Genomic DNA, 23,403 nt, shown 5'->3' on the forward strand with positions numbered 1-23,403 from the left:
GTGGCCGCGGGGACCGGAGCCGGATGTGCCAAGATGGCTGCTGCGGCTGCAGTGTCTCCGCTTGTGGAAACCGCCGCGCCGTACTCCGCACGCGGCTCCTGAGGGGCGGGAGCCGGGGGTCGCGGAGGGGCCGGGCGGTAGCCGGAGTGGGCCTGGGCCGCCCTGCGGCGCGCCGGTGAGGGCCGGGGTCTGGGCGGAGGGAGGCGGCCGGGCCGGGCCCAGCCCGGAGCGGACGGCGCGTCTCCTGGGAGCCGCCGGCGGTCGGGCGGGGGCCTGCGGGCTGGGAGGGTCGGGCAGACCCCTTGGTTACCTGCCCGCTCGGGCCGACGTGGCCTCCACCTGCACGGGCTGTCGGGTCAGCTGAGTGGACACTAGCCGTGGTGGCCTCGGTGTGGGGTTGTGTTGGAAAGGCTGGAAGAAAAGCCAGACCTGCGACTTTTTAAGGAGTAGAAGCATTTAGGAAATTTTTTTAACAGTGTAGCTTGCCCTTTGCTTCGAAGGTTCTGAAGTTTTGTGTTCGTTGGTTGAAAGGTTTCTGCTGAGCCGTGCGGGCGATGAGGTAGATTGACATTTGAACCAAGGAACAGCCTTGTTGCGTCTGTTGGTAATGGGGCGAGGTGACCAAGATGTTGCAACCGAGGTCGAGCGCTGTGTTTTATACCAAGGGGCAGAGGAATGTGTAAAGCAGCCTGCCCTTTTTGTGAAGAAAGTATTACAGTAGAGCGTCTGGACATGACACAGCCATTTAAAATCAGTTGTTGCTGCTTTACCTGAAAAGTTTTAAATGGTTTGGAGATTGTGAGTTGCTTATTAAGATTTTGTTTTAAATACATATGATGCAGATGTTAACCAGAGAGGTATTTCCCATCCCCGGATATGGCAAGAAGCAAACTGAGTCACAGACAGTTGTTCCTAGGTTGATACTTTTGCAGGTTTCAGCACAGCCTGCCTCCCTGCAGTTTTCTCCCCCCGTGCCCTTTCTTAGGGTTCCAGGTGTTATCTTAGAAAGATACAGTAAGAGCCAAAAAAAATCAATTCTTTCTTGTTCTTTGTGACTCGTACACCCTTAATAGCAGTTACTGCAGTAAGTCTCAGAATTGTACGGAAAGTTTTCTCCAGGGTAGGTGTGCAGATTTTAATGTGGTTCCTTCTTGCTTCTGTAAACATCTTTTCCGAGTGTCCTTTTTGCTCCTTGTCATTTTTTGCAGTGTTTAGACACTCCCTTCTTTAACATCTAAATGTGTATGATTCTGTGCTTAGAAAAGTTGGAGTCTGTGCTTTGTGTCCGGTGTCCCCTAGTCTGATAGGTACGTCGCTTAGCAGTTGCCGTGAGGGAGATTGTGGGCAGAGCATAGACTCCCAGGTGCTTCCTGACACGCCGGTTGGTTTACACACTCACGCTTGAGGCGACGGCCCTGGCAGGAGAGGAGCGTGCTCTCAGTATCTCAGTTCAGTAGCCGGGAATTTATTTCGAAACAGGTTGTGTTTATTTCACATAGATCCAAGGCAGCTTAATTGAAGAGCTAGGGTTATGAATAATGCATCTTTCGGAAGGTCAGCTGGTTTCTTGGAAGCAGTCTGCCTTTTTTAGAGTTAGGTGACTTGAGGCTACAGAATGACTTACTGGACAGAATAAAATTCTCTGTAGTCAAAAGATAAATGATATGCCCTTGCATTGTTTTTCTGCTGGTGAATATAAAAGAAGATCAAAAGAATAATGTTCAAGTCAGAAGGTTGTTCCAAATAAAATCGGTCTATTGCTAAAAAGCTCTCAGTTGTCGGGGAGAGAAGGCAAAGCTACTTTGTTGGGAAGTGATAGTGTTTGCTTATAAAATGATTCTTAGTCCAGGAGTTGAGAAAACAATTTTAAGGAAGTTTCTGCAAGGAAACATTTTAAGTATAGATGTTATATGAAATTTAGATTCTGGTAAGATTTCCCTGTTAAACAGCCATAGGGATTAGGGCCTCCCAGAATCCACTGTGAATAGAATTTCGTAAGATTAAACCCAGAAGGGACTTTGAAACCATCGTTTCATTTCTCACTTTATAGGTGAAGAAATTGGGTCACAGAAGGAGCAGAGGTTGTGGCTGAGCCACTCAGCTGACGCCCAGTCTGGCTCTCACAGTGACACCTGGGGAATAAATCCTCTGGACCTGTTCTGTGTGTGTGTGTGTGTGTGTGTGTGTGTATTCTTTCTTTTTTAATAAATGCTGCTTAGTGTGGTTGAGGGTCTCCTGCTGAAGCCTTACAAGGAGGATGTCATGTCCTATAAGATGCGTCTGTTTCACAGATAAGAGGAAGAGGCTCTGCTTCTCCTCCCCTTGCTCCGTATAAAGCTGAGCTGCACACGTTCTTTGTTTTAAAATGACAGCTTAGAACCAAATGAAGTCTCTGATGCTGTTCCTCATGTATTTAATTCCATTAAATTTGAGTGAGTTTCAAAGTGCTCGTCTGTCAGAAAGGGTTCCCTGTTGGCCTGGGATGAGAGTGTGTGCGGGCAGTGATAGTAATGGATTCATAGAGTCATAGGACTCGTTGTCAGGTGGGAATAGGAACTTTCATTTTAAATAACTTTACTCAGTATACGTTTATGCACTTTTTCTTTCGTCTGAGTATCACAAAGATTCCCAAGTACAGAAACGTTGCGCACCTGCAGAAACGTGGGGGCTAAACCCAGGAGTCCTATCACTTCTTCCTTCGCTGTTGACATTTTTCTGTGATGGGCTCCACTTAATCTGTTTGTGAAGGTTGTTCTGGGGAGAAGGACTGACATACAGAGGAGGACTTTGTAAAGAGACCATGCTTGGATTTTTGTCTCAAAAGTGCAGGTTAACTGTTCAAGATTATACTTAGTGTGTTTTAGTAAAAAACAAACAACAAAAAACGCTGCAAAGAGGATTCTACCCCCTTGTTCTCTATAAAGGGTTTACGGGCGCCTCGTTGCTACAGCTCTGGTTATCGGAGGCGGCTTGTTTTGCTAGCGGTTGCCAGCCAGTCACGGTGCAGAAAATGAGACATTTTACAGGGTGGGATGCAAGGCGTTTTAGGTGAATACATTTTAGATGTTCATTTTGCAGCTTATATTACTCTGTCATGCTCTCTCATTAAAGAAAACAGAGGAGCAAATTTTTAACTTTTGTTTTCCTTTCAAGATTTAGAATTAACCTGTATGAAAAGTATGATATGCAGTCTTAATAGAGGAGTTGGCTTTTTCTTGGTCTGCGATAATTTACAGGAAAGTGTGGAGGGACTGTGTACCTGGTGTGACTGGCGTTGGCTTCTGCTTGGTCTCTGCCAGCTTGTTGAGGGCACTGTGGAGGCGGTGGGCATTGCCCGTGGGTGCGTAGCTGGGGTACGTAACTGAATCTCGGTGAAGGGCAGCGAGTCATCTCAAGGCACTCGGCTGGCCCAGGCGCAGCCAGCTTCTGCGTCCCGGCTGTGCTGTCACCCCGGGTCCTCCCTCCCGAAATGCCCAGGACAGCAGTTCTCACGGGCGTGGAGGCAGGAGAGGTGTATCCCTCAGGACTGCGTGATGCAAAAGCGTTTGCAGCCTTTTTCTTCTTTCTTAGTTTTCCTGATTGCAGCCAGGACTTTGAATACATGGATTTTACGTATTAATTCTTTTTCTTTTTCTTTTTCAGTTCAAAGTAAGGAACACCTCTATCCTGCTTCTTTCTGTAAGCAGCATCTCATTGTGCAGGAGCTCGATCATGCAACCTCCACCCCAGGCTGTCCCGTCTGGCGTGGTCCGGCCGCCTCCGTCCGGGAGTCCTCAGAACATGTTCTGGTCCAACAGCCCGTACAGGAGACAGGCCAATAGTAATGCACCAGTGGCCCCGATAACCTGCCCACTGCAGCCGGTGACGGACCCGTTTGCTTTTAGTAGACAGGCGCTCCAAAATACATCATTGGGCAGTTCGTCTAAAAGCAGCCCACTCGTTGTGCAAGGCCCAGCCCCACCATTGTCTCTTCAGCGTGCTGGTCTGCCTGGGCCACACACAAATGCCGGGGATAGCTCCCAAGGACCCTGCGAGCCTCTGCCGGCCCCTCCGTTGCAGCCCAGGTCAGATGCCAGCCCATTTCCCGGCGTGCTGAGCCCCTCGGCACCTCCTGGGCCCGAGGTGAACAGGAGAGTCGAGGTCGCTCCCGGCCCGGAGCCTGAAGTTCAGAGCCCGCCGTATCCTCCTCAGTACATTCCAGGAGTGGGTCCGGACAGCTGTCGTGTGGGCCATCCACAGGCGAGCACGCCACGGCCCGACAGACCCCTGAGCAGGCCGAGCCTGCACGACGGCACGGCGACACCAGCAGCGCCCCCTTTCCTCCCTCAGCCTCGTCAGCAAACGCCCGGGCAGTGGGGGCCGGTGCAGGGAGGCCCGCAGCCCTCAGGGCAGCATTACCGGCCCTGCCCTGAGGGACCTGTGCAGAACACGGTGTGCCACGCCTCCAGCGCTGGCCACTTTCCCGCTCCGTCCAACCCGCGTCAGGGTCCTGGCCATGAGCAACACGGCCCCCTGGTGTCTTTACCGGGACCCTCGGCCGGTGACGGGAGAAATGAGGCAGTCTACCTGCAAAGTGGAAACCACTCAGCAAATAGCTTTGATCCAGAAAATGCATTCAGGCAGAATTCCAGAGTTGGGAACGCTCGGGCGGGCCAGGAGTTCAGGTTGAGTCCAGGAGTGAATAGAGAGCAGTTGTCAGACCTGCCTCTCATTAACCCCCTCGCTCAGGGAAACAGCCCAGAAAGCCACTCGCACAACCCCCTGGGTGCCGGGAGCAGCTGGACCCTGCCGGAAGCGGGCTCAGGAGCGCTCTCCATGTTTTTCAAAGGAGGAGAGACAGAGAACGAAGAAAACCTCACATCTGAAAAAGCAGTCTCTGCCGGTCAGTCTGACTTTGATGGTTTCTCCCCCGGCCCGGGCCTCGGCCAGCCTCCTGCACACATGGGGGCAGGAGGCGTTTATCAGGCCTTTCTCAAGGGTTCCAGCAGCGAACCCACGCAGCAGGGAGGAGACCCACAGCCTTACTTTTCTCAGTCTGCAGGCATCCGACACGACAAAGCAACCACTAACGCTGCCGCTGTTGACATGTGGGGTGACACAGCACGTGCGGGGACTCACGGTGCTGGTGGCCCGCGGTACGAGAACGTCGAGAACTTAGAGTTCATTCAGAACCAGGAAGTTCTGCCAAGTGAGCCCCTAAGCGCAGACCCTTCCTCCCCAAGCGCTCAGCTCAGATACGGGCCCCTTCCCGGGCCGGCTGTCCCCAGGCTCAGTGCCGTGGGCCACGCTGGAGGCGGGAGCCCTAATCTCGAGGCCCCAGATGCGACGGCGCAGCCTGCGCGGGCTGAGAGCGTGTCTTCCAGTTACAGCGGCCAGAGCCCTCGGGGTCTTCCCGGTACAGCCAGGCCCCACGACTCGGGGGGCACGTTCATTCAGCAGGAGGTTGGAAAACCTGAACATGAGGCTCCGGGGAGGTTTTTTAAGCAGATCGATTCTTCTCCTGTGGGAGGCGAGACAGACAAGAACACTGTGAGCCAGAACTACCGCGGCAGCCTGCCCCAGCCCTCGGCCCCGAGCCCCCCAAAACCTACGGGAATATTTCAGACGAGTGCAAATAGTTCTTTTGAACCAGTGAAATCGCACTTCACTGGAGTAAAGCCAGTCGAGGCCGACCGCGCCAGCGTGGTGGGCGAGGTGAGGGGGCCCAGCGCCCACCAGAAGCAGCGCAGAGCGGCCGCTGCCACACCCAACGCCTCCCCTGGCAACCTGGAGCAGCCCCCCGACAACATGGAGACCCTCTTCCTGCCCCGGGTCTGTGCTCCACCTCTCACCACACCCACGGAGGCCAGTCCCGGGCTTCTGCACGCCGCAGGGCCGCCCTTGGAAGCTGTGCTCCCTGCGCCTGAGAAGAGGCCCTTGACCAGGGCGCAGGGGGCTGTGAAGTGTGAGAGCCCAGCCACGACTCTGTGGGCGCAGAACGAGCTGCCAGATTTTGGAGGCAATGTCCTCCTGGCCCCAGCCGCCCCCGCGCTTCACATGCCCGCGAAACCTCAGCCATCTGAAGTGATCCAGCCTCCAGACGAGGGGGTGTGCGGCCAGCAGTCCCGGCAGCCGGGCCCCGGCCCCACCGTGCAGAGCGGGGACGGCATTGGTGCTTCCGAGAATCTCGAGAATCCTCCCCAAATGGGCGAAGAGGAGGCCCTCCCGCCCCAGGCGGGCCCTGGATACGCCAGTCTGCTGTCCTCCCCACCCGCCGAGTCTCTGCAGAATCAGCCAGTCTTGGTCGCCCAGCCTGATCACAGCTATAACCTGGCTCAGCCGGTTAATTTTTCTGTGTCCTCGTTGAATCCTAATGAGAAGAATCAGTCCTGGAGAGATTCTTTGGCGGCAGATAAGCCCACAGTAAGCAGCCAGGCTGCTGGGGGTGATTCTGGAGAAAACGCTCCTTTGTTTGGGACCCCAGCTGGCTCTCTCATCTGCTCGCCTCTGCCGAACCACCTTGCCCAGAGTAATTTCCCACCAGTTTGTGGTACCTCGGAAATGGTTTCTAGCCAGCCTGCTAGTTTACTGGTTCAACAGCCATCTCACCCAGTTCCAAAGAACTTGCTTCCGGAAAGTCAGAAGATCCATAAAGCAGAGAGCGTTCTTCCCGAGTTAGGTACCGGTCCTGCCGGAAGCACAGGCGCGATGCTAGTTCCACCTGCGAGCAATACCGCGGTCCCCGATAGTAATAAGGCAGATCACTCCGGCAGTCGGGATGAAGCTTCGGGAGCCCTAGACTTTACATTCAGTCGGACTTTGGAAAATCCTGTAGGAATGTATAGCCCGGCCCAAGCCGATAGCCCAGCTTCTTGCCAGCAAACCATCTCCAGTCATCGACCGCGCGGGCCTGGGGCGCATACCCCAGACCGTTTCTACCAACAGGTGACGAAAGCTGCTCAGGACCAGCATGGCCCAGAGAGAGCCCAGCAGGAGACGGCCCCTCCCCCTCCCCCTCCCCAGGGGCCCAAAGCAGCACTTCCAGAGCCTTCAAACCCAGGAGGTCCACCAGGGCAAGGACAGCCCCCAAGCCCAGCCCATCCATCTGCAAGTCCGGCTCTAGCTGACATGGGCCAGCAGCTGCTGCCTCGACCACCTCGGTCCTCCAGCGTGTCCGTCGCATCCACCAGCTCAAGCCAGGCGGCCGCGCGGTCTGACCAGCAGTGGCTGCAGCCGCCGCCTCCAGACTTGGCGTCCTATTACTATTACAGGTCCCTGTACGATGGCTACCAGCCCCCGTACCCCTCACCGTACCCGCCGGATCCTGGCACCGCCCCCCACTATTACCAGGTAGGGTTGAGCTTGTGGACTGTTGAGCCCCCTGACCAGTGGTTTCTTTCTCACGTCATGTGCCTTGGCGGGGTTCTGTTGGTCAGTTCTGAGGTGACCCGTAGTCAGCCGTCACGTGCTGCTTCGTGAGAGGAGTGCTGCCTGGTCACAGCCTGTTCTGCTGAGCGCGGCCTTTCTCTTGGAGGTCCACACCGTGCGTTAGCACGTTGAGTTGGGTAGAATAAATGCCTGATCCGTTTTTGCTTAACACAGCACATCCCAACTTATGTGACAGAAAGGACCTTCGTTTCCCGTCCTGCCTGTTGGCTTTCCGCAGACCCAGGGTTCGTGGTTGCACAGTTTGGGAAACTGGAATAGCCTCCTGAAGCTTCTTTGTGGTTTTGACCTTAAAACCTACCTAAGAAGCAACAGGAAAACTCTAGTCTTTCAAATGCCTCCTTCAGAATGAAATTATTTAGGGGAAAAAGTTAGGTTTGGAGTGTAATCCAGATGAAACAGCTAAGAGTGGTGTAATTCCATAAGCTTCTTTCAGGTACGTTGTGATAGCAGCAGCAGAGCAAGGGGCCCCACTGTGCTACCCAGAAGACCCTTGCCTCTTTTCACACTGATGCAGGCCCACGAATGCCGTTTAAGTTCTGTTTAATCCTGCCTTAGTGTGAAAAAGTGATCCAGGTGGACACACGTTTGATTACTGTCCGCTTCTCACCATCTCTCGTCCTGGCCAGCATCACCCACGGGCAGCAGAGGCAGAAGGATTGTGGACCAGAAGTTTGAAGTCCACTGTCTGACATGGGGGCAGGTGCCGCACTGGAGGCCCTGCAGTCAGAAGAGGCTGAGGGAGCAGGGCTGCCCCGGTGATGGGGCTGCCTCACGGGCTTTGGGCATCTTTGCACATGTGGGAACAGGCACACACCTAACCCCTGAGACCTGGGAATCCTAGATCCAGAAGGAACCCCGTAGAAGGAAATGACGCTGTGCCCAGAGCCCAGGAAGGCCTGGCAGTGCATGGAGGGGCCACATACCTGCTCTGGGCCCTTGTCCAGCAGCTGCGTCTGCATCCCGGTGTCCCAGCCAGCGCCCAGCATCACTTCTGTGGGAGCCCACTTCCTTCTGCCTTGTCTCTGTGTCTCTGCAGATTCCAGTAGTGGTTAAGAACAAGTCCATTTTATGTGATTTCTCGTCCTCTGCTGGGTGATGGTGGAGCGTCAGGCTGAGTCAGGAAGGACTGATGCTGGCTCGTGCCTGGGTCACCTCGTCTCTACTTCAAGTCCCGACGTAGCCGTAGAGCCATGGGGGTTCATTGGTCTGTAATGGGGCTGAAAGCCTCGTAAGGATAGAATACGATACTCCTTTTGAGGCTGCCTGTAGCTTCAGGACCCGTTCAGTGGACCCTCGTTCTTTTGCTTCCCTGAGATGGTGTCTGAAACGGGACCCGAGCTTGTGGGGTCATGGCATCTATGCAAGTGAGACCTCGGGAAGCAGAAGACAGAGTCCTCACGAGTCACCGCAGGACCCGGGTCGTGGCCCGCTGATGGTGGGCCGTCTCCTGAGCACGGCCAGGGCAGTCTGTCTTAGGAATGTGGCCGTGGATCTCATTTTTTTTGATTGTTTCGCATGAAGGAAGCCCCGTGTCTGGGGCCCATCCGGAGAGCACCGCCTGTACCGTGAGAACGCGTGCCGGTTGCTCGATGAGTTGGCTCTTGGCATCTAACGGAGGCATCCTTCTTTCAGCAGGACATCTACGGCCTCTATGAGCCCAGATACAGGCCCTACGATGGTGCAGCCGCTGCCTTCGCAGACAGCTACCGCTACCCCGAGCTCGAGCGGCCCAGCTCCCGGGCGAGTCACTGCTCGGACCGGCCAGCTGCCAGGTGATTGACGTTTATGTTGCCGGCTGTGGTAGTAACTTAGTGATTTGAAAAGGACCGTGTTTGTAAAGAACCATACAGACCTGTTTAACGTGTGTTTACGTTCTGTGGGTGTGGACAGATGATAGGATGCATCTTTAAATCGAGATAAGCGCGCTGCTGCCAGGTCACGGATGTGTCATCAGTTGGCCTTTGGTCAGACCCGACCCTGTGCAGCGCCACCAGGAAGCCACCCCTGCCCTCGTGCGGGCTTCCTCCCAGCCCGGGCAGTGGTCCCGTCGCCGAGGGACGCACACAGCTCCGCGGGTGCCGAGGCAGCGTTTCCCCCGTGCAGGTCCTTCGCCGCCTCTGGTGACGGGGTGCCCGGACTCCCGGGCCAGGCAGGCGCGGGCCAGAACATGGAGTGGTCTGTTGGCAGCGGCCGCCGCAAGCCTGGGCTCTGTCCCGGGCACTGCCCGCCGGGCTGCGAGGCCGCCAGCCACTCCCTCCCGCTTCTCTCTCCCCTGACAGATCTCCTCTCAGTTTTGCGATCACAGATGAGGCATTTTGAAAGAGTCTTGGCATCATGCCTTCTGCTGAGTAAAAGCTTAGGCAGGCCACAGTCCTCCCCCCAGGGGTGTCGGGGGCTCCGAAGGAAGCGCGGGGCTGCAGAGCCCGCCCGCTGTGGCTCCTCCCGCGCCCCGGGCCCTCGTCTCACCGGGCCGGGTTTGCCATGAGGGTGCAAGGCTCCTTCGGCTCATAATAGAGTCTGGGCGCGGGTGAAGACCGCGTCCACGCACCACCTTTCAAAATCGGGGCTGCTTTTGCTGCTTCCCACGTCTTCAGTAGCTCACCTGGAGGCGAGGCCCTGCCTCTGTGAGCCGGCCCGTCCAGCTGGCCCCCCTCCGTCGCTGGGAGGGACACGCTGAGCCACTGGGCCTGGCGCTCTGGGAGGTGAGACTGGAGTCCCAAGTGGGCGTTCTGATTCGGGGAGAGCAGCGGGCAGGTGTGTTCTAGAAGCCCTGAGAGGCGAGGGAGGGTGGAGGCAGGGGCCGAGGCGCACCTTGCTCTGCCGCTTGTCGCCTGCAGGCCCGGTCGGGTTACCTGGCAGGGCTTTGTTGTCGTGTCCCCACCGCTCACATGGAGGGAGAGCAGCCTCTCCCCTCTCCTGCCCTGTGCGTGTGTGCACATGTGTGTGCAGGCCTGCGTGTTGTGCGTGTGCCTGGTGTGGTCACATCCCGGCAGGAGGGGAGAACGAGCCTTGGGTTTCTGCGGCGGAGTCTTTCCTGACGGGCGCCCGGGGCTGGAGAGGGCAGCGGGGTGGGCGTGCTCTGGCTCTGCCCTTGGTCAGGTCACTTTTCTGGAGCTCCCCCTGGTGGTGGGTGGAGGCGGTGCACTGGGGTGCTCCCTCCAGGGCCCCCACCCAGCGGGTGCTGTCCCTGTGGCAGGTGGGGGGGCCGGACACTCCTGAGGGGCAGCTGCACCCCCAGGAGTGAGCCATTCCCCAGGGGTACACGAGGCACAGTTTAGAATCTTCCTGCCCCGGAAGACCTGCTACCTGCCTGTCCTGCTCAGGGTCGGCAGCACAGCTGGGCCTGGGAAGCCAGCCTTGGTCTGGCCCGTGTCGTGAGTCCTGGGCCGTCAGCTGGCAGGGTGCGAGGGCCCTTTTCCCCGCGCAGGACACGCGGGTCGCGGTCTGTGTAGAGGGTGTTACAGTCGGCGCCCGCTTGGTCTTGATAGCTCAGTGCTTTTTGCTTCTGCTGAGCATGATGTCAAAAACGTGAGACCCTGCTTTTCAGCACTGGCTGTATAGCATGCAGCACTGAGCACGCGAGAAGGGTTAGTTCTTTTATGCTGAACGGCACTTAAATAGTTATTTCAACAGATAAATTTTAATTTGCCGTATGGTAGGGAATCCTGCAATCTTACCACTGTTACTGGTTCGGATCTCCTGATGAGAATTTTTTCACAACCAAGGTGCTCTGTTGTGAATGCCTGTTGCTCTGGGTGTAATTTGTGTCCCACTTTAAGAAACAGGTAATTTGTTTTTTAACAGCACTGTGTGTTTTTTTCAGGCAAGGGTATCCTGAAGGTTACTATAATTCCAAAAGTGGATGGAGCAGTCAGAGTGACTACTATGCAAATTATTATTCCAGCCAGTACGATTATGGAGGTATGTTCAGGCGTTTTCATCGGTCGACGGCCAGCAGATTCAGACCGTTCAGACCGTTCGTGCGGCTGGGTGCAGAGTGGCGCGCTGTGGGATTTCTTAGGAAACCTTCCCTTTTGGTAGTCTTACGATCTTAGCTAAGAGCCAAAATAATTGAAAGTAGTTTGCGTCTAGAAATAATTATATCGCTATTTTTCATTAAGAAATTATATCTTAATTGTAGCGTTGTGTCTGTATCGTATTAGTAGTTTTCTTTGATTTTCCAGCAAAGCATAATTATCAGTAGTTCTAGAGTATGTAACTTGTCCATATGTGGCTGTTTAAATTGATTAAAATCAGTAAAATGAGGGACCGGCTGCTCACTGCAGTGGCCACGTGTGACGTGCTCCACATGTGGCCAGAGCCCCCACATCACACAGGGCAGACGCAGGACGTTCTGGGTGCCACTGCTGTCTGGCAGTGTGTGCGTCTTGGCACGTGTCCCCTGAGCCGCCCTGCTGGTCCCCCTGCCAGGCTGTGGCCCTCACCGTCCCGACATGGCTACCCGCTTCTGCCTCCCCTGGGGCTCTTCCTCCACTTTTGTGTTTGGACTGCTTCATGCGTAGTTCTGCGCATGCTCAAAGTGGTGTATCTGGTTTGCTCATGATGTTAATGTGCTTTTTTCCTCTGCATTTGCTTTATTTATTTATTTATTTATTTTTGGCTGCGTTGGGTCTTTGTTGTTGCCCGCGGGCTTTCTCTAGTTGCGGTGAGCGGGGGCTACTCTTCGTTGTGGCGAGCAGGTGCTACTCTTCGTTGCGGTGCACAGGCTTTTCATTGTGGTGGCTTCTCTTGTTGTGGAGCATGGGCTCTAGGCACGTGGGCTTCAGTAGTTGCGGTGTGTGGGCTTCATTAGTTACAGCGTGCAGGCTCAGTAGTTGTGGCACGCGGGCTTCAGTAGTTGTGGTTCGCGGGCTCTAGAGCACAGCCTCAGTAGTTGTGGTGCACGGGCTTAGTTGCTCCGCACAACTAAGAAGATGTTGGATCTTCCTGGACCAGGGCTCGAACCCGTGTCCCCTGCATTGGCTGGCAGATTTGTCCCCTGCATTGGCAGGTGGATTCTTAACCACTGTGCCACCAGGGAAGTCCCTTAATGTGCTTTTTTTTTTTTTTTTGCGCGGTACGCGGACCTCTCACTGTTGTGGCCTCTTCCGTTGCGGAGCACAGGCTCTGGACGCGCAGGCTCAGCGGCCATGGCTCACGGGCCCAGCCGCTCCGCGGCATGTGGGATCTTCCCGGACCGGGGCACGAACCCGTGTCCCCCACATCGGCAGGCGGACTCTCAACCACTGCGCCACCAGGGAGGCCCCTTAATGTGCTTTTTTAGAGTAATCTAGTTTTGAGAGTATTTTTTAAATTTTGTTTATTTTTTATTCAGGTACAGTTGTTGTACAAGGTTGTGCTAATCTCTGCTGTACAGCAAGCAAGGTGACTCAGTTACGCACACATATACATTCTGTTTTCATATTCTTTTCCCTTATGGTTTATCCCAGGAGACTGGATATGGTTCCCTGTGCTCTACAGTAGGATCTTGTTTATCCGTTGAGAGTATTTCCTAAAGCTCTTTGGCTCACATTAGAGAAAAGAGATACGAATAAAAAAAAATTGTTTTTTTCTTTTTAATCACGTGTGTTGAGAGAAAAACTGTCAGTGGCCGTTAGGTATCACAGTACAGGCAGGACACGGCCGTGTCCTCTGGTGTCTCACAGTTAACACTCCCTGGGGTCGTGCTGATTTTCGGGAGGAAAGTTTGGTTGCTCTCTGAGGCTGAAAGCGTTCTTCAGTCCTGGGGTGGCCTGGTTTTGTGACAGCCAGAGGGGTGTCTTTTGCACATTGTACTGACCCATTAATCTCTCGCCTGCAGATCCAGGTCACTGGGATCGGTACCACTATGGTTCTCGGTCCAGGGACCCCCGCACCTATGACCGGAGGTGTTGGTATGACGCTGAGTACGAACCGTATAGGAAGGAAAGCTATGCTTATGGGGACAGGTTGGTGGAATAGATTTTGCTAAGGAGGGTGGGTCGTGATCAGCTGCGCTTCTGCGTCTGTGCCCTCGGGTCTTTGTAATTCACTCAAGAGCTACAGTTGTGTCTGGCTTCCTGGGGGGCAGTCACCATCGGGAGGAACGGGATGAACTGGCCCTCCCAGTGGCTCTCTCCTTGGGCTCTTGGAGGGGGACTGGCCTCAGAACCAGCGCCGCGCGTCAGTTCATCCTCCTCTTCTCGGGTCCGTGAGAGGGGTGACCACCTCAGACGGACCCCCAGCCTGCCTCTCTAACCCTAAGGCAGGGTCTGAACTTGGCCTTGGGATGCGGTGACTCCATTCGAGGGTGGGCTCTGACGAGCACTGTCCGTAGGATCGGGACTCGCGGCGGCGAGGACCTGGGGGGCTCACTGCCACGTGGCACGGGAGCATGGGCCCTGGAGGTACTCTCCCCGAGCCCCGGCCTCTGCCCCTCTGCTTCCCCAGGCCTGAGAAATACGACGACCACTGGAGGTACGACCCCCGCTTCACCGGGAGTTTTGACGACGAGCCCGAGCCCCACAGGGACCCTTACGGGGAGGAGGTGGACCGGCGGAGCGAGCACTCAGCGCGGAGCCTGCACAGCAGCTTCAGCTCCCACTCCCACCAGGTGGGCGGGCGGGCGGGGGCCGGCCCGGGCCCCAGGGTTCTGGTGGCCGCCTGGGGTCCCGCCGCAGGCGTGGCAAAGAGACTTCACCTGTTTGCTCTTTGCTCTCTAAGAGTCAGGTGTACAGAGGTCGCAACGTGACTACTGGGCCCTATGAGGCGCCCCCTCCACCGGGCTCCTTCCACGGCGATTATGCCTACGGCCCCTACAGCGGCGATTTCCACGGCACCCCGGGCTTCCCGGAGTACGGCTACCCTGCTGAGGCCAGCTGGCCCTCCGTGGACCAAGGTGTGTGTGGCGAGGCCCTGCGTGCCCACAGGGGCAGAGGGAGGCCGAGGCCCACCTTGGGGCGGCGTCCCGAGCCTGGGATGGGAGAGGGGGACTGAGTCGTCACCAGGATGGGGATTGGCAATGGCTTGGCCTGGGTATCCCTGCCGAGCAAGGGCCCTATGCCACCACGTGCCCGTCCTGAGGGGCAGCGCTTGCCACGCTAGGCTGCTGGTGCCCTGTGGGCTGCAGTCTGGCTCACAGGCCTGGGAGCTGCCCGGCCTGTCCATCGTGTCCACTTCAGTGTGGCTCTGACCTCAGACTCCTCTGCCACGTTCTTGGGCAGGGCCTCAGTGTAGCCCCAGTGCCGACCACACGGGTCCGTGGATCTTGGAGGGAAACTTGAAAAACTCCAGTTCATATGCTTATCACGCAGGCCACATTCTCAATTCGCCTTTGAGATATTTGATCAAATGCTGTTTCTTGGAAAACTGCACAAGTATGTGAAGTTTTAGAACATGACAGTATAAAATATAAAATAATGGACTTTCTTAAAGCGTTATTTGATTAAAAATTTCACCTCCTGTTTGGCTTGAGGTGTTTCACTCTTGGTCGTTTTCCTTGCCGCTCCCTCCGATGCTCGTGGTCTGAGGGTGAGGCTGTGAAGAGCGCTCAGGGCGCAGGGGCTGAGGGGCCACCTGAGCAGCAGGAAGCACGAGCGCTGCTTTCTGTGAGCAGCGCCTCCTGGCGGCTTTTAAAGGAGCGTCCTCAGCTTAGAGGAGAGTGTTCTCACTTTAACGGTTAGGATGTTTTTTTGGCATATGTTTAAGTTCTATTTTTTAATAGGATATTTAACAATTACTAACTACAGTTGAAAGTCAGTTCATCTTGATGATCTGTGATTCCAGCTGCATGGGCATCTGGAAAATCTCAGCTGTTGATTTAGTTCAGAAGCGTTAAAAAGTGACCTACGGGTTGTTTCTTTCTCATTTTATTTAAATGTAGCTCCATCGAGACCAGCTTCTCCTGAGAAATTCTCTGGGCCGCACACCTGTGCCAGGTTCGGTCCTGGGGGTCAGCTCATCAAAGTGATTCCAAATCTGCCTTCAGAAGGACAGCCTGCGTTGGTTGAAATTCACAGCATGGAGGTAATTCCACGGGGAGAAGCTGCGCGTCGCCCTCCAGGTTGCACGTGCTCTGCAGTTTGTCACCTTCAGCTCGTGTGCTGTTGTCTGAAGACACAGGCTTGGGAATGTTTACTCCGCGAATCCTCAGTTTGTCGGTCGTTTCAGTTCTTCTTGGTCATCTTTCCCTCCCGGACTCAGCATTTTCAGAGTCTGCGCTGGGTGTCGTGTTAGACTTGGTTTTATTGTATGTTCCTTTTCTGTCTTTAAGTGAATTCCTGACTTTGGGGTGAGGACCCTGTCCGTACTCATTTTACTGCTGATTCTGGAGAGCGGGCAGAGGTGCCTCACGATCTCGGGGGGCTGGTGCGGGGCGCCCTGCTCCGTGCCCTGGCAGGCCTCTTCCATCACGTGCATCCAGGCCCTGCCTCAGAGTCTGGGGGGTGGGTCTCACTGCTTAAACAGAGTTTGAAAGTCACTGTTGTGGAACGAGTTGCCCATACTCCGTGAGGGAGGCTTTGCCTCCCCACTTGGAGGGACAGGCCGTCCTGAGGATGGCGTCCGTTCCTCTGTCTGCCGATGTAGCCAGGCCGGGCGTTGACCTGCCTGCCCCCGTGAACAGCTCTCTCTCTGTCCCCTCTCCTGTCCCCACCTCAGACCTTGCTGCAACACACACCAGAGCAGGAGGAGATGCGGGCGTTCCCGGGGCCTCTTGGCAAGTACGTGCCCCACGATCGCGTCCGCGGTGCCTCTCCGCCGGCGGTGCCGAGCACGGCCTCGCAGGTGCAGTGGCTGCTGTTCACCGAGTGTGTGTTCTTTTTGCAGAGATGACACCCATAAAGTGGATGTTATTAATTTTGCACAGAGCAAAGCTACAAAATGTTTACAGAATGAAAATTTAATTGACAAAGAGTCCGCAAGTCTTCTTTGGAGCTTTATTGTTCTGTTATGCAGACAGAACGGGGTACGTGTCTCCTTCCTTGAACCGCTCTTCTCGTGGGCCTCTAGTCCCGGGAGTCCTCAGCACCCCCGAGGAGGGTTAGGCGGGATTTCTGCGCCAGGCTGCACCGTCCAGGGGCTCCCCCAGGACGGGTGTCTCGGCGGTGATTTGGGGACGCGGCAGCCAAGCGGGGTGCGTGGTTTGGGGTGAAGGGCGGTTTGGGCTCCCGGTCATCGGCCCGTCCGGTGCATGCGGCCTGCCCGCCTCGCTCCCGGCCGAGGCGGTCGAAGTCGCTCGCCCGCGAAGGCCCTTCGTGGGCCTCCCCCGACCAGGACCGGGGTCCCGTCACTCCCGCAGGAGGGTGCTGCTTGTGGTTAAGCCTGTCTCCCTTCCTGCCCCTGCTGCCCCTCGCAGACCGTGGTGGGCACGGACATCGCGGAACTCTTGTTACGAGACCACCGAACCGTGTGGCTTCCTGGGAAGTCGCCCAGTGAGGCCAACCTGATCGATTTCACTCATGAGCCTGCGGAGCAGGTGGAGGAGGAGTCCGGGGAGGCCCAGCTCTCGTTTCTCACTGACAGTCAGGCCGCCACCACCCTTGAGAAGGACACGGAGCGGTTCCGAGAGCTGCTGCTCTACGGCCGGAAGAAGGTGAGCGGCCCGAGCTCGGGCGCGGGGCGGGGGGCAGGGCCTGCTCCCGGGGCGCCAGCGTCTAGAGCGGAACGCGCTGCCGGGGTCTTGTTCTGCAAAGACTGTCTGGCACCTCGTGTGTCGTGTCTCTGAAGGTGCGAATAGTGGCTTCTCCAGCGCTGCTGGTGTCAGACGTGCAGGTTCCGTTTTTAGTCATCTGACAGACGCGTAGACTGAGCTCAGGCTGCACCCCTGCCGTGTGTAGCGTGTCTCGGGGTAAACACGTGTGCGACACAGAGGCAGCGCGTTCTCACGCAGTTGGGGTGAGCTCACCGCGCCACCGCGAGTGGGTGCTGGGCACAGCCCGGGCCCAGGTGGGGAGCGCCTTGGGGACACGCCCCGGTTTTGCTCTGTGGGGCACCTGGTGGTGCAGCGGGCGCGGGGGGGGGCACAGTTGGAGCGCCTGCTGGGCTCTGGCAGCGGGGGTCTGGCGGGCCCGGAGTTCTTGGCACTCTTATGTCACGATAGACTCAGAAGACGCATGTTTGGTGAGTAAATGGTCTTAATGTGGCCGTTTTACAGCTAGTTGAAATCTTCTGATCTGTTACATTTAATTACCGTTTCTCTGTTGCAACGTTTCTGCTTCCTGGTCACAAGTTTTCTAAGTTGTGGCCCAGATCACTTTGGATACAGGGAGGCTGAAGTAATCAAGGCCCTGTTGGTGCTGAGCACAGGCCCTCAGGGCCCAGGGGTCACTCGGGGCCTGGGGAGTTCACGTCCCCCGGCCTTTCTCATGGCGGAGATGACAGGTGGGAGAAGGCCGTGCTACTTCTCCGTCGTCCCTGGTTCTGACGGTGTGCTCGTCCTGTGCTGGTGATGAAAGCGGGGTTCCTACGCGGAGACCCCCTCCCGCAGGGACTCTGCGGCTACAGCGAAAACGGTGAAACTCGCCCGCTCTTCGTTTTTGAACTGGGAGCGTGTGTGTTGGAGCCTTTGATCCGCTTGCTTTTTCACGTGCAGCCTAGCCCTCTCCTCCTCCGTGACCGCGTGTGACGACACACGTCCCGTCGCTCCCGCTGTTCTCGGGGTTTCCTCCGTGACCGTGTGTGACGACACACGTCCCGTCGCTCCCGCTGTTCTCGGGGTTCAGGGAGCCTCTCGCTGCTTTGCAGGATGCTCTGGAGTCGGCGATGAAGAACGGCTTGTGGGGTCACGCCCTGTTACTTGCCAGCAAGATGGACAGCCGGACGCACGCCAGAGTCATGACCAGGTGAGGAGTCCGGGCGTGCCTGCAGGCGGGGGTCCGGGCCTCGTCAGCTGTGGGAAGCCCCCGGTCCCCATACTCTTGTCAGAGGAAGCTGGGGAGTCCCGTCTGCCACCCACGGCTGTGGGCGTGCTGGGCCCTCTTCCTCGGGTTGCGTTGCTAAAGGAGTTACTTTTTTTTTGTTAACTTCAGGCTTTTTAATTCTATAAAATCTCAGCAGGGAGTTCCCTGGCAGTCCAGTGTTCAGGACTGTGCGCTTCCACTGCCAGGGGCCCTGGTTCAGTCCCTGGTCCGGGAACTAAGACCCCGCATGCCGCGCAGTGTGACCCGCCCCCCCCAAAAAAATCTCAGTGAACTCCATCGTCTGCATCCTTTACAGCCTTTTAAAGACATTGCAGTGTGTACACTTGGCCCAGGTCAAGCATCAAGCCAGTCACCAAAGCGTCTGAGATGAGACCAGACTAGTTTTTCGTGTCCTGTTTACTTAACCAGGCTGAGTTAGGGCTTTCTCTGTTCACGTCTGCCCAGGTTCGCCAACAGCCTTCCGATCAACGACCCTCTGCAGACGGTCTACCAGCTGATGTCCGGGCGGATGCCAGCCGCGTCCACGGTCAGTATGGGGGTCCTCACGGCAGCCTCCGCAGCTCAGTCATCTGTTCAGAGCCCGCTCCCAGGAGGGCTCGCCTCCCAGGCGCGAGGCTAGCGTTTCCATCCTGCTCCTGGAGTTTGAGCACTGCAGAGTTGAGCTGGCAGTGTGTTCCAAGGATGAGGGTTTTCTGCTTGTCTCTGGTTTCAGTGTTGTGGAGATGAGAAGTGGGGAGACTGGCGGCCGCACCTGGCCATGGTTTTGTCCAACCTGAACAACAACGTGGACGTGGAAGCCCGGGCGATGGCCACAATGGGGGACACTTTGGGTAGGTCAGACGCCGACGTAGAAGGCGGGCCTGGGGCTGCCGTCAGATGCTCGGGAGCCCGAGACCGTCCCTCCGTCTGGGGTGTCTCTGAGCGCTCCGATCTCCGGGGGGCCTGTGGCCGAGGCCCGCCTGCTTTCTGTCCCTTCAGCCTCGAGAGGGCTCCTTGACGCCGCACACTTCTGCTACCTCGTGGCCCAGGTTGGATTTGGGGTTTATACCAAGAAAACCACGAAACTTGTCTTAATTGGATCAAACCACAGGTGAGGAATTGCATCAGTATAGTGGCATCCGCTTCCCTTAGAAAGGAAAAGCCCCTCCCTTGGCTAACCCAGACTGGCGCGCGGAGCGCTGGCCCTGCGGTGACCTGCTCAAAGGTGATGGCCGCTCATGTCCTCCACAGTTTGCCATTTTTAAAGTTCGCGACCAACGAAGCTATTCAGAGGACAGAAGCCTATGAGTACGCGCAGTCCCTGGGGGCGCAGCCCTGCTCCTTCCCCAGCTTCCAGGTGGGTGGGGCCCCACGGCTCCAGCTCCTACGGGGGTGGGGGGGCAGGGCTGGCGGAGTGGGTGCTGACAAGACCACAGTCGTTCGGGGGTTTTATTCAAAAAACGTAAAGAACAATGAAGTGTTTTTGGAGATGTTTGATCTGTAATGTTCGAGAATTAAAGTTTGCCGAATTGAGAATTTTGTTAGCATTTTGGTTCTTAATGTTTTATGTATTAAAAACTTTCAGTGTTTGGTTTCAAGTACTTTTCTATCAGCTGTGGACCATGTTTCGGGAGGGTGGTATCTGACCAGGACTGTGCGTGTGTGTCTGAAACGGGGCAGAGCGTCAGTGCCAAAAGAGCAGGGTGACTGCGCTGGCGGCTCCCGAGAGGCGGTCATCGCGGGGCGCGTGCGCATGGCGGCACCTCGTGGTCACTCCGTGGTCACTCGGTGGCCGGGAGCCCTGACGGCTCTGTTAAGGGTGTTGAAGAGAGAAAGTGAGTTTCTCAGAAGCTTAGTTGTTTCCCCTGATGTAAAGCAGCTCAGGGAACGGGCCCGGCTCTGCCGTGGGCGGGCACTGGGGGCGCACAGGAGGGACGCGACCGTGCAGGGCAGCGCCAGCCTGCGGGAGGGCACAGGTGCCGCTGGGGACCAGTGGGGGCATGCGGCACCGCTCAGCTCGCCGTCTGTCTGTCCAGGTGTTTAAGTTCATCTACTGCTGCCGCCTGGCTGAGATGGGGCTCGCCACGCAGGCCTTCCACTACTGCGAGGTGATCGCCAAGAGCGTCCTAGCGCAGCCCCGCGGACACTCCTCAGTGCTTCTCCGCCAGCTGGTTCAGGTAACGTCTTCCTCGACGTCGCCGTGCCCGTGCGCCACGTGGGGCCACGTGGGGTGCTCATGACCAGAGGGTGTGCGGGACTGCCTGCTCGGCCCAGTTAAGATCCTGCATGTTCTCGGGCATAGTTGGTGTTTTGCAGTGCAGCACAGGAGCCCTTGGGGCATCCCGTGCAGAGACTTGGAGGTAAGGCTGGGTGTGAGAAGGACCCTGCCTGCAGGAGGCTCGTGTCTCGAGGCATCCTCGCCTCGCGCTTAGCGCTGTGAGGTTCTGGGAGCCGCAGCCTGGGGTGGGTCCCGGCTGCGGCCCCGCGGCCCCAGGCTCTCGCTCCGGAAGACGGAGACCGCATGACCACCCTCCCACCTGCGCCCGGACAAGGGGCGCCGCGTCAGTGTGTTCCTCTCCTCCTGGAGCTTCGTTTTTGGAATCTGTCCATGTGATACCAAAAATGTTTTTATTACGGGAACTTCGGGACACCTGCAGAAACAGGGTAATTCGAGAACCTGTTTCCAGCTGGCAGCTTCAGCAGTTAACGCGAGGTCAGGCGTGTTGGGCCCGTGCCCGCCTGCTGCCCCCCAGAGCGTGAGCATTGCCAGGGCGGTTGGCATCTCAGTGAGTGGAGCTGAGCAGAGGTGGGCTCAGCTCCCGCGGGTCCGGATGCCGCGGGCTCCATGCCGTTGGCTCGGCGGGCTGGCGCGGTGGGTGCTCGCGCTCCAGGCGGTCAGGGACGGGCCGCGTGAGCCCGCCTCAGGAAGGTCCCCGCAGCGGACGAGGGCTGCGCCTCTGACGTTGCAGGCGCGCTTGCTCCACGTCCCAGTGGGTTTCGAAGGCACGGTTTGGCCGCTATCACCTGTGGGAACAGGGTCTTCATCTGCCTGTGTTTCCAGGTCGCCTCCCAGCTGCGCCTCTTCGACCCTCAGCTGAAGGAGAAGCCGGAGGAGGAGGCCGCTGCGGAGCCTGCCTGGCTGGTCCAGCTGCAGCTCATGGAGAAGCAGGTGAAGGTGCGCTGGGCTCCGGTCGTGGGGCCCGACGGGGAGCCGTGTTCACGCGGAAGGTGGCGGGTGTGAGCAGCTCAGCTCAGCGGCGCCCGGTGCCCGGCGGGGGGGACGGTGCACCTGGGCCATGGCGGGTCCGCGCGGTCGGCGGCCGGCATGGAGACCCTGAGGTCCTTCTCCCTCAGGAGGGCACCGCGGCCTGGAGCCTGGACAGAGCCTTCCCCCCACGCTGTCCCAGCTCGCCACGCTCCGAGGTGGGGCCGTGTGACGGCCCAGCACCCGTGCAGCCGGCAGGCCTGGGCACCGAGAACGCGCTGCTGGCGCCGCCAGTGCCCAGCGCTGACCACTTGGGCCAGGACGTGCGGCTGCTGCCCTCAGGTGAGCCCGCGCCGCCCTGGGCCCCTGTTCTGAACGTGGAGCGTCCCTGTCTTGGTGCCCAGAGGGTCGGGCCATCTGTCCCCACCTCGGCCCTCTGCTTTCTCTCTGTCCCTCCCTCCCTTGGTGTGAGCCCACTGGTCTCGCGGCCTTAAAGGTCTGGCTGAGTGGGCGGGGGGTGCAGGAGGTGCGAGGGGACTCCGTGAAGGCAGAGCCGGCCCTGGGCCAGGCGGCCGCTCGCTGGGCTGTGTCGGGGTCGTGCTGCGGCTTAGAGCCCACGCCCCGTGCTGTGCTGAGTGAGGTCCTCCCCTCGGCCCTGAAAAATGTGTGTCCCGCTTCCCTAAACCAGTGACAGCCCGGCAGCTTCAGCCTTTGTGCTTGGACGGTTGGTTCCTTGGCCCTCGATGAAGGAAACATGCCCTGTGGAAGTCACTGGAGTGAGCACGTAACCTCAGGCTTTCTCTTGTCCGCCGTCTCCCCGCAGCTCCACTGACGCTCCCCGACGGTCAGCCGGCCTTCCCCGCCAGGGTGCTGATGTGCCCAGTGCCACCACCCGTGGGCCCTGGCGAGCTGGGGCCTGGCTGTGGACCCCCAGGGGCTGCACTTGGCCTTCCAGAGCCCTCTGGGCCTGATCCTGTGGCTCCGTACCCAGGGCCTGGCCTGCCATCTGGCGCACCATCTCTCCAAGAGACTGAACATCTGCTCCCGGAGGCCAGGAGCCAGGACGCAGGTGGGTCTGCGAGGTGCCGTCTGGAGACCAGAGCGAACTTGGCTTTGGCGTTGAAGGGGCTAACTGGTAGGAGAGACTTAAGTCGTTCACACTTGGAGCAAAGCACGCTCCTTAGTGTGTGCCGAAAGTTCTAGAAGCTGATTGAAGATCGGTGACTTGACCTTTTGTTGGGATGTGAGGTGGGAGTGGGTGTCCAGGGCGTTGCCGGGGGGCGCCCGCCTGCAGCCTTTGTAAGGGCACTGGGGAGGCCGTGGCCCTCCTCCTGGAGGGCGGTCTTGCCCCGACCGTCTGTCCACTCGCACGGCCTGGCTTGAAGAGAGAGGCTATCTTCACGTATTTCGGCACAGCCCATTCTTGAAGCCACATCGGGAGGCGCGGCAGGAGGGCTGCGCGTGTCTCCAGCAGCGTCTCTTGGCCGCGCCTGCTCCCTCTGCTGTGGGCTTGGTGATGCCGCCGTCACAGGAGCTCTCGTTTCCCTTGACAGGAATGACGCCACAAGAGGCACCCGGCAGAAACGCGCTGTCGGAGCTAGGAGAAGAGGATTTTGGTGGAAAATTTGCTAATGTGGTACTTTCCCACTTCTTTTTTGTTTTTTAAGCTATTTTTCATGAACTCCACTGAACAAGTATTCAAACTCTTTGTTCTTAAGTTGTAAGTAGAAAGATAATACTTAAAATTATCAGATTATCTTTTGAATCGTTTCTTAAAGAGAAAACTTGAATCCTTAAAATGTGAAGAGCTGATGAAAACATTAATGGGGAAAAGATAATTTAATAGTGTAAAGATAGGTATTTTAAGGAGAAGAAATGCTCATCTACAATGAA

The 23,403-nt window shown here is 57.2% G+C and overlaps 1 protein-coding gene across 6 annotated transcripts in view; it reads left to right on the forward strand.

Annotated features, from left to right (window-relative positions):
• SEC16A (SEC16 homolog A, endoplasmic reticulum export factor) overlaps nt 1-23,403 on the forward strand; it is a 32,365-nt gene continuing 8,962 nt past the window's right edge. For 4 of the 6 annotated variants that reach the window (XM_060300144.1, XM_060300146.1, XM_060300142.1 and 1 more), the window contains exons 1-21: nt 1-175; nt 3,643-7,329; nt 9,061-9,200; nt 11,252-11,349; nt 13,250-13,376; nt 13,858-14,020; nt 14,131-14,305; nt 15,290-15,432; nt 16,066-16,127; nt 16,234-16,372; nt 16,763-16,999; nt 18,151-18,248; nt 18,771-18,852; nt 19,039-19,156; nt 19,305-19,416; nt 19,557-19,662; nt 20,342-20,482; nt 21,367-21,480; nt 21,660-21,852; nt 22,334-22,579; nt 23,064-23,146. In XM_060300144.1, the coding sequence (XP_060156127.1) occupies nt 3,712-7,329; nt 9,061-9,200; nt 11,252-11,349; nt 13,250-13,376; nt 13,858-14,020; nt 14,131-14,305; nt 15,290-15,432; nt 16,066-16,127; nt 16,234-16,372; nt 16,763-16,999; nt 18,151-18,248; nt 18,771-18,852; nt 19,039-19,156; nt 19,305-19,416; nt 19,557-19,662; nt 20,342-20,482; nt 21,367-21,480; nt 21,660-21,852; nt 22,334-22,579; nt 23,064-23,146 (6,195 nt within the window). In that variant the 5' untranslated portion in view covers nt 1-175; nt 3,643-3,711. The remainder of the gene's footprint in view (nt 176-3,642; nt 7,330-9,060; nt 9,201-11,251; nt 11,350-13,249; nt 13,377-13,857; nt 14,021-14,130; nt 14,306-15,289; nt 15,433-16,065; nt 16,128-16,233; nt 16,373-16,762; nt 17,000-18,150; nt 18,249-18,770; nt 18,853-19,038; nt 19,157-19,304; nt 19,417-19,556; nt 19,663-20,341; nt 20,483-21,366; nt 21,481-21,659; nt 21,853-22,333; nt 22,580-23,063; nt 23,147-23,403) is intronic. The other 2 variants (XM_030838277.2, XM_060300147.1) reach the window with 1 other exon arrangement.

This window comes from Globicephala melas, chromosome 6 (genome assembly GCF_963455315.2).
Source record: "Globicephala melas chromosome 6, mGloMel1.2, whole genome shotgun sequence".
Taxonomy (NCBI): Eukaryota; Metazoa; Chordata; class Mammalia; order Artiodactyla; family Delphinidae; genus Globicephala; species Globicephala melas.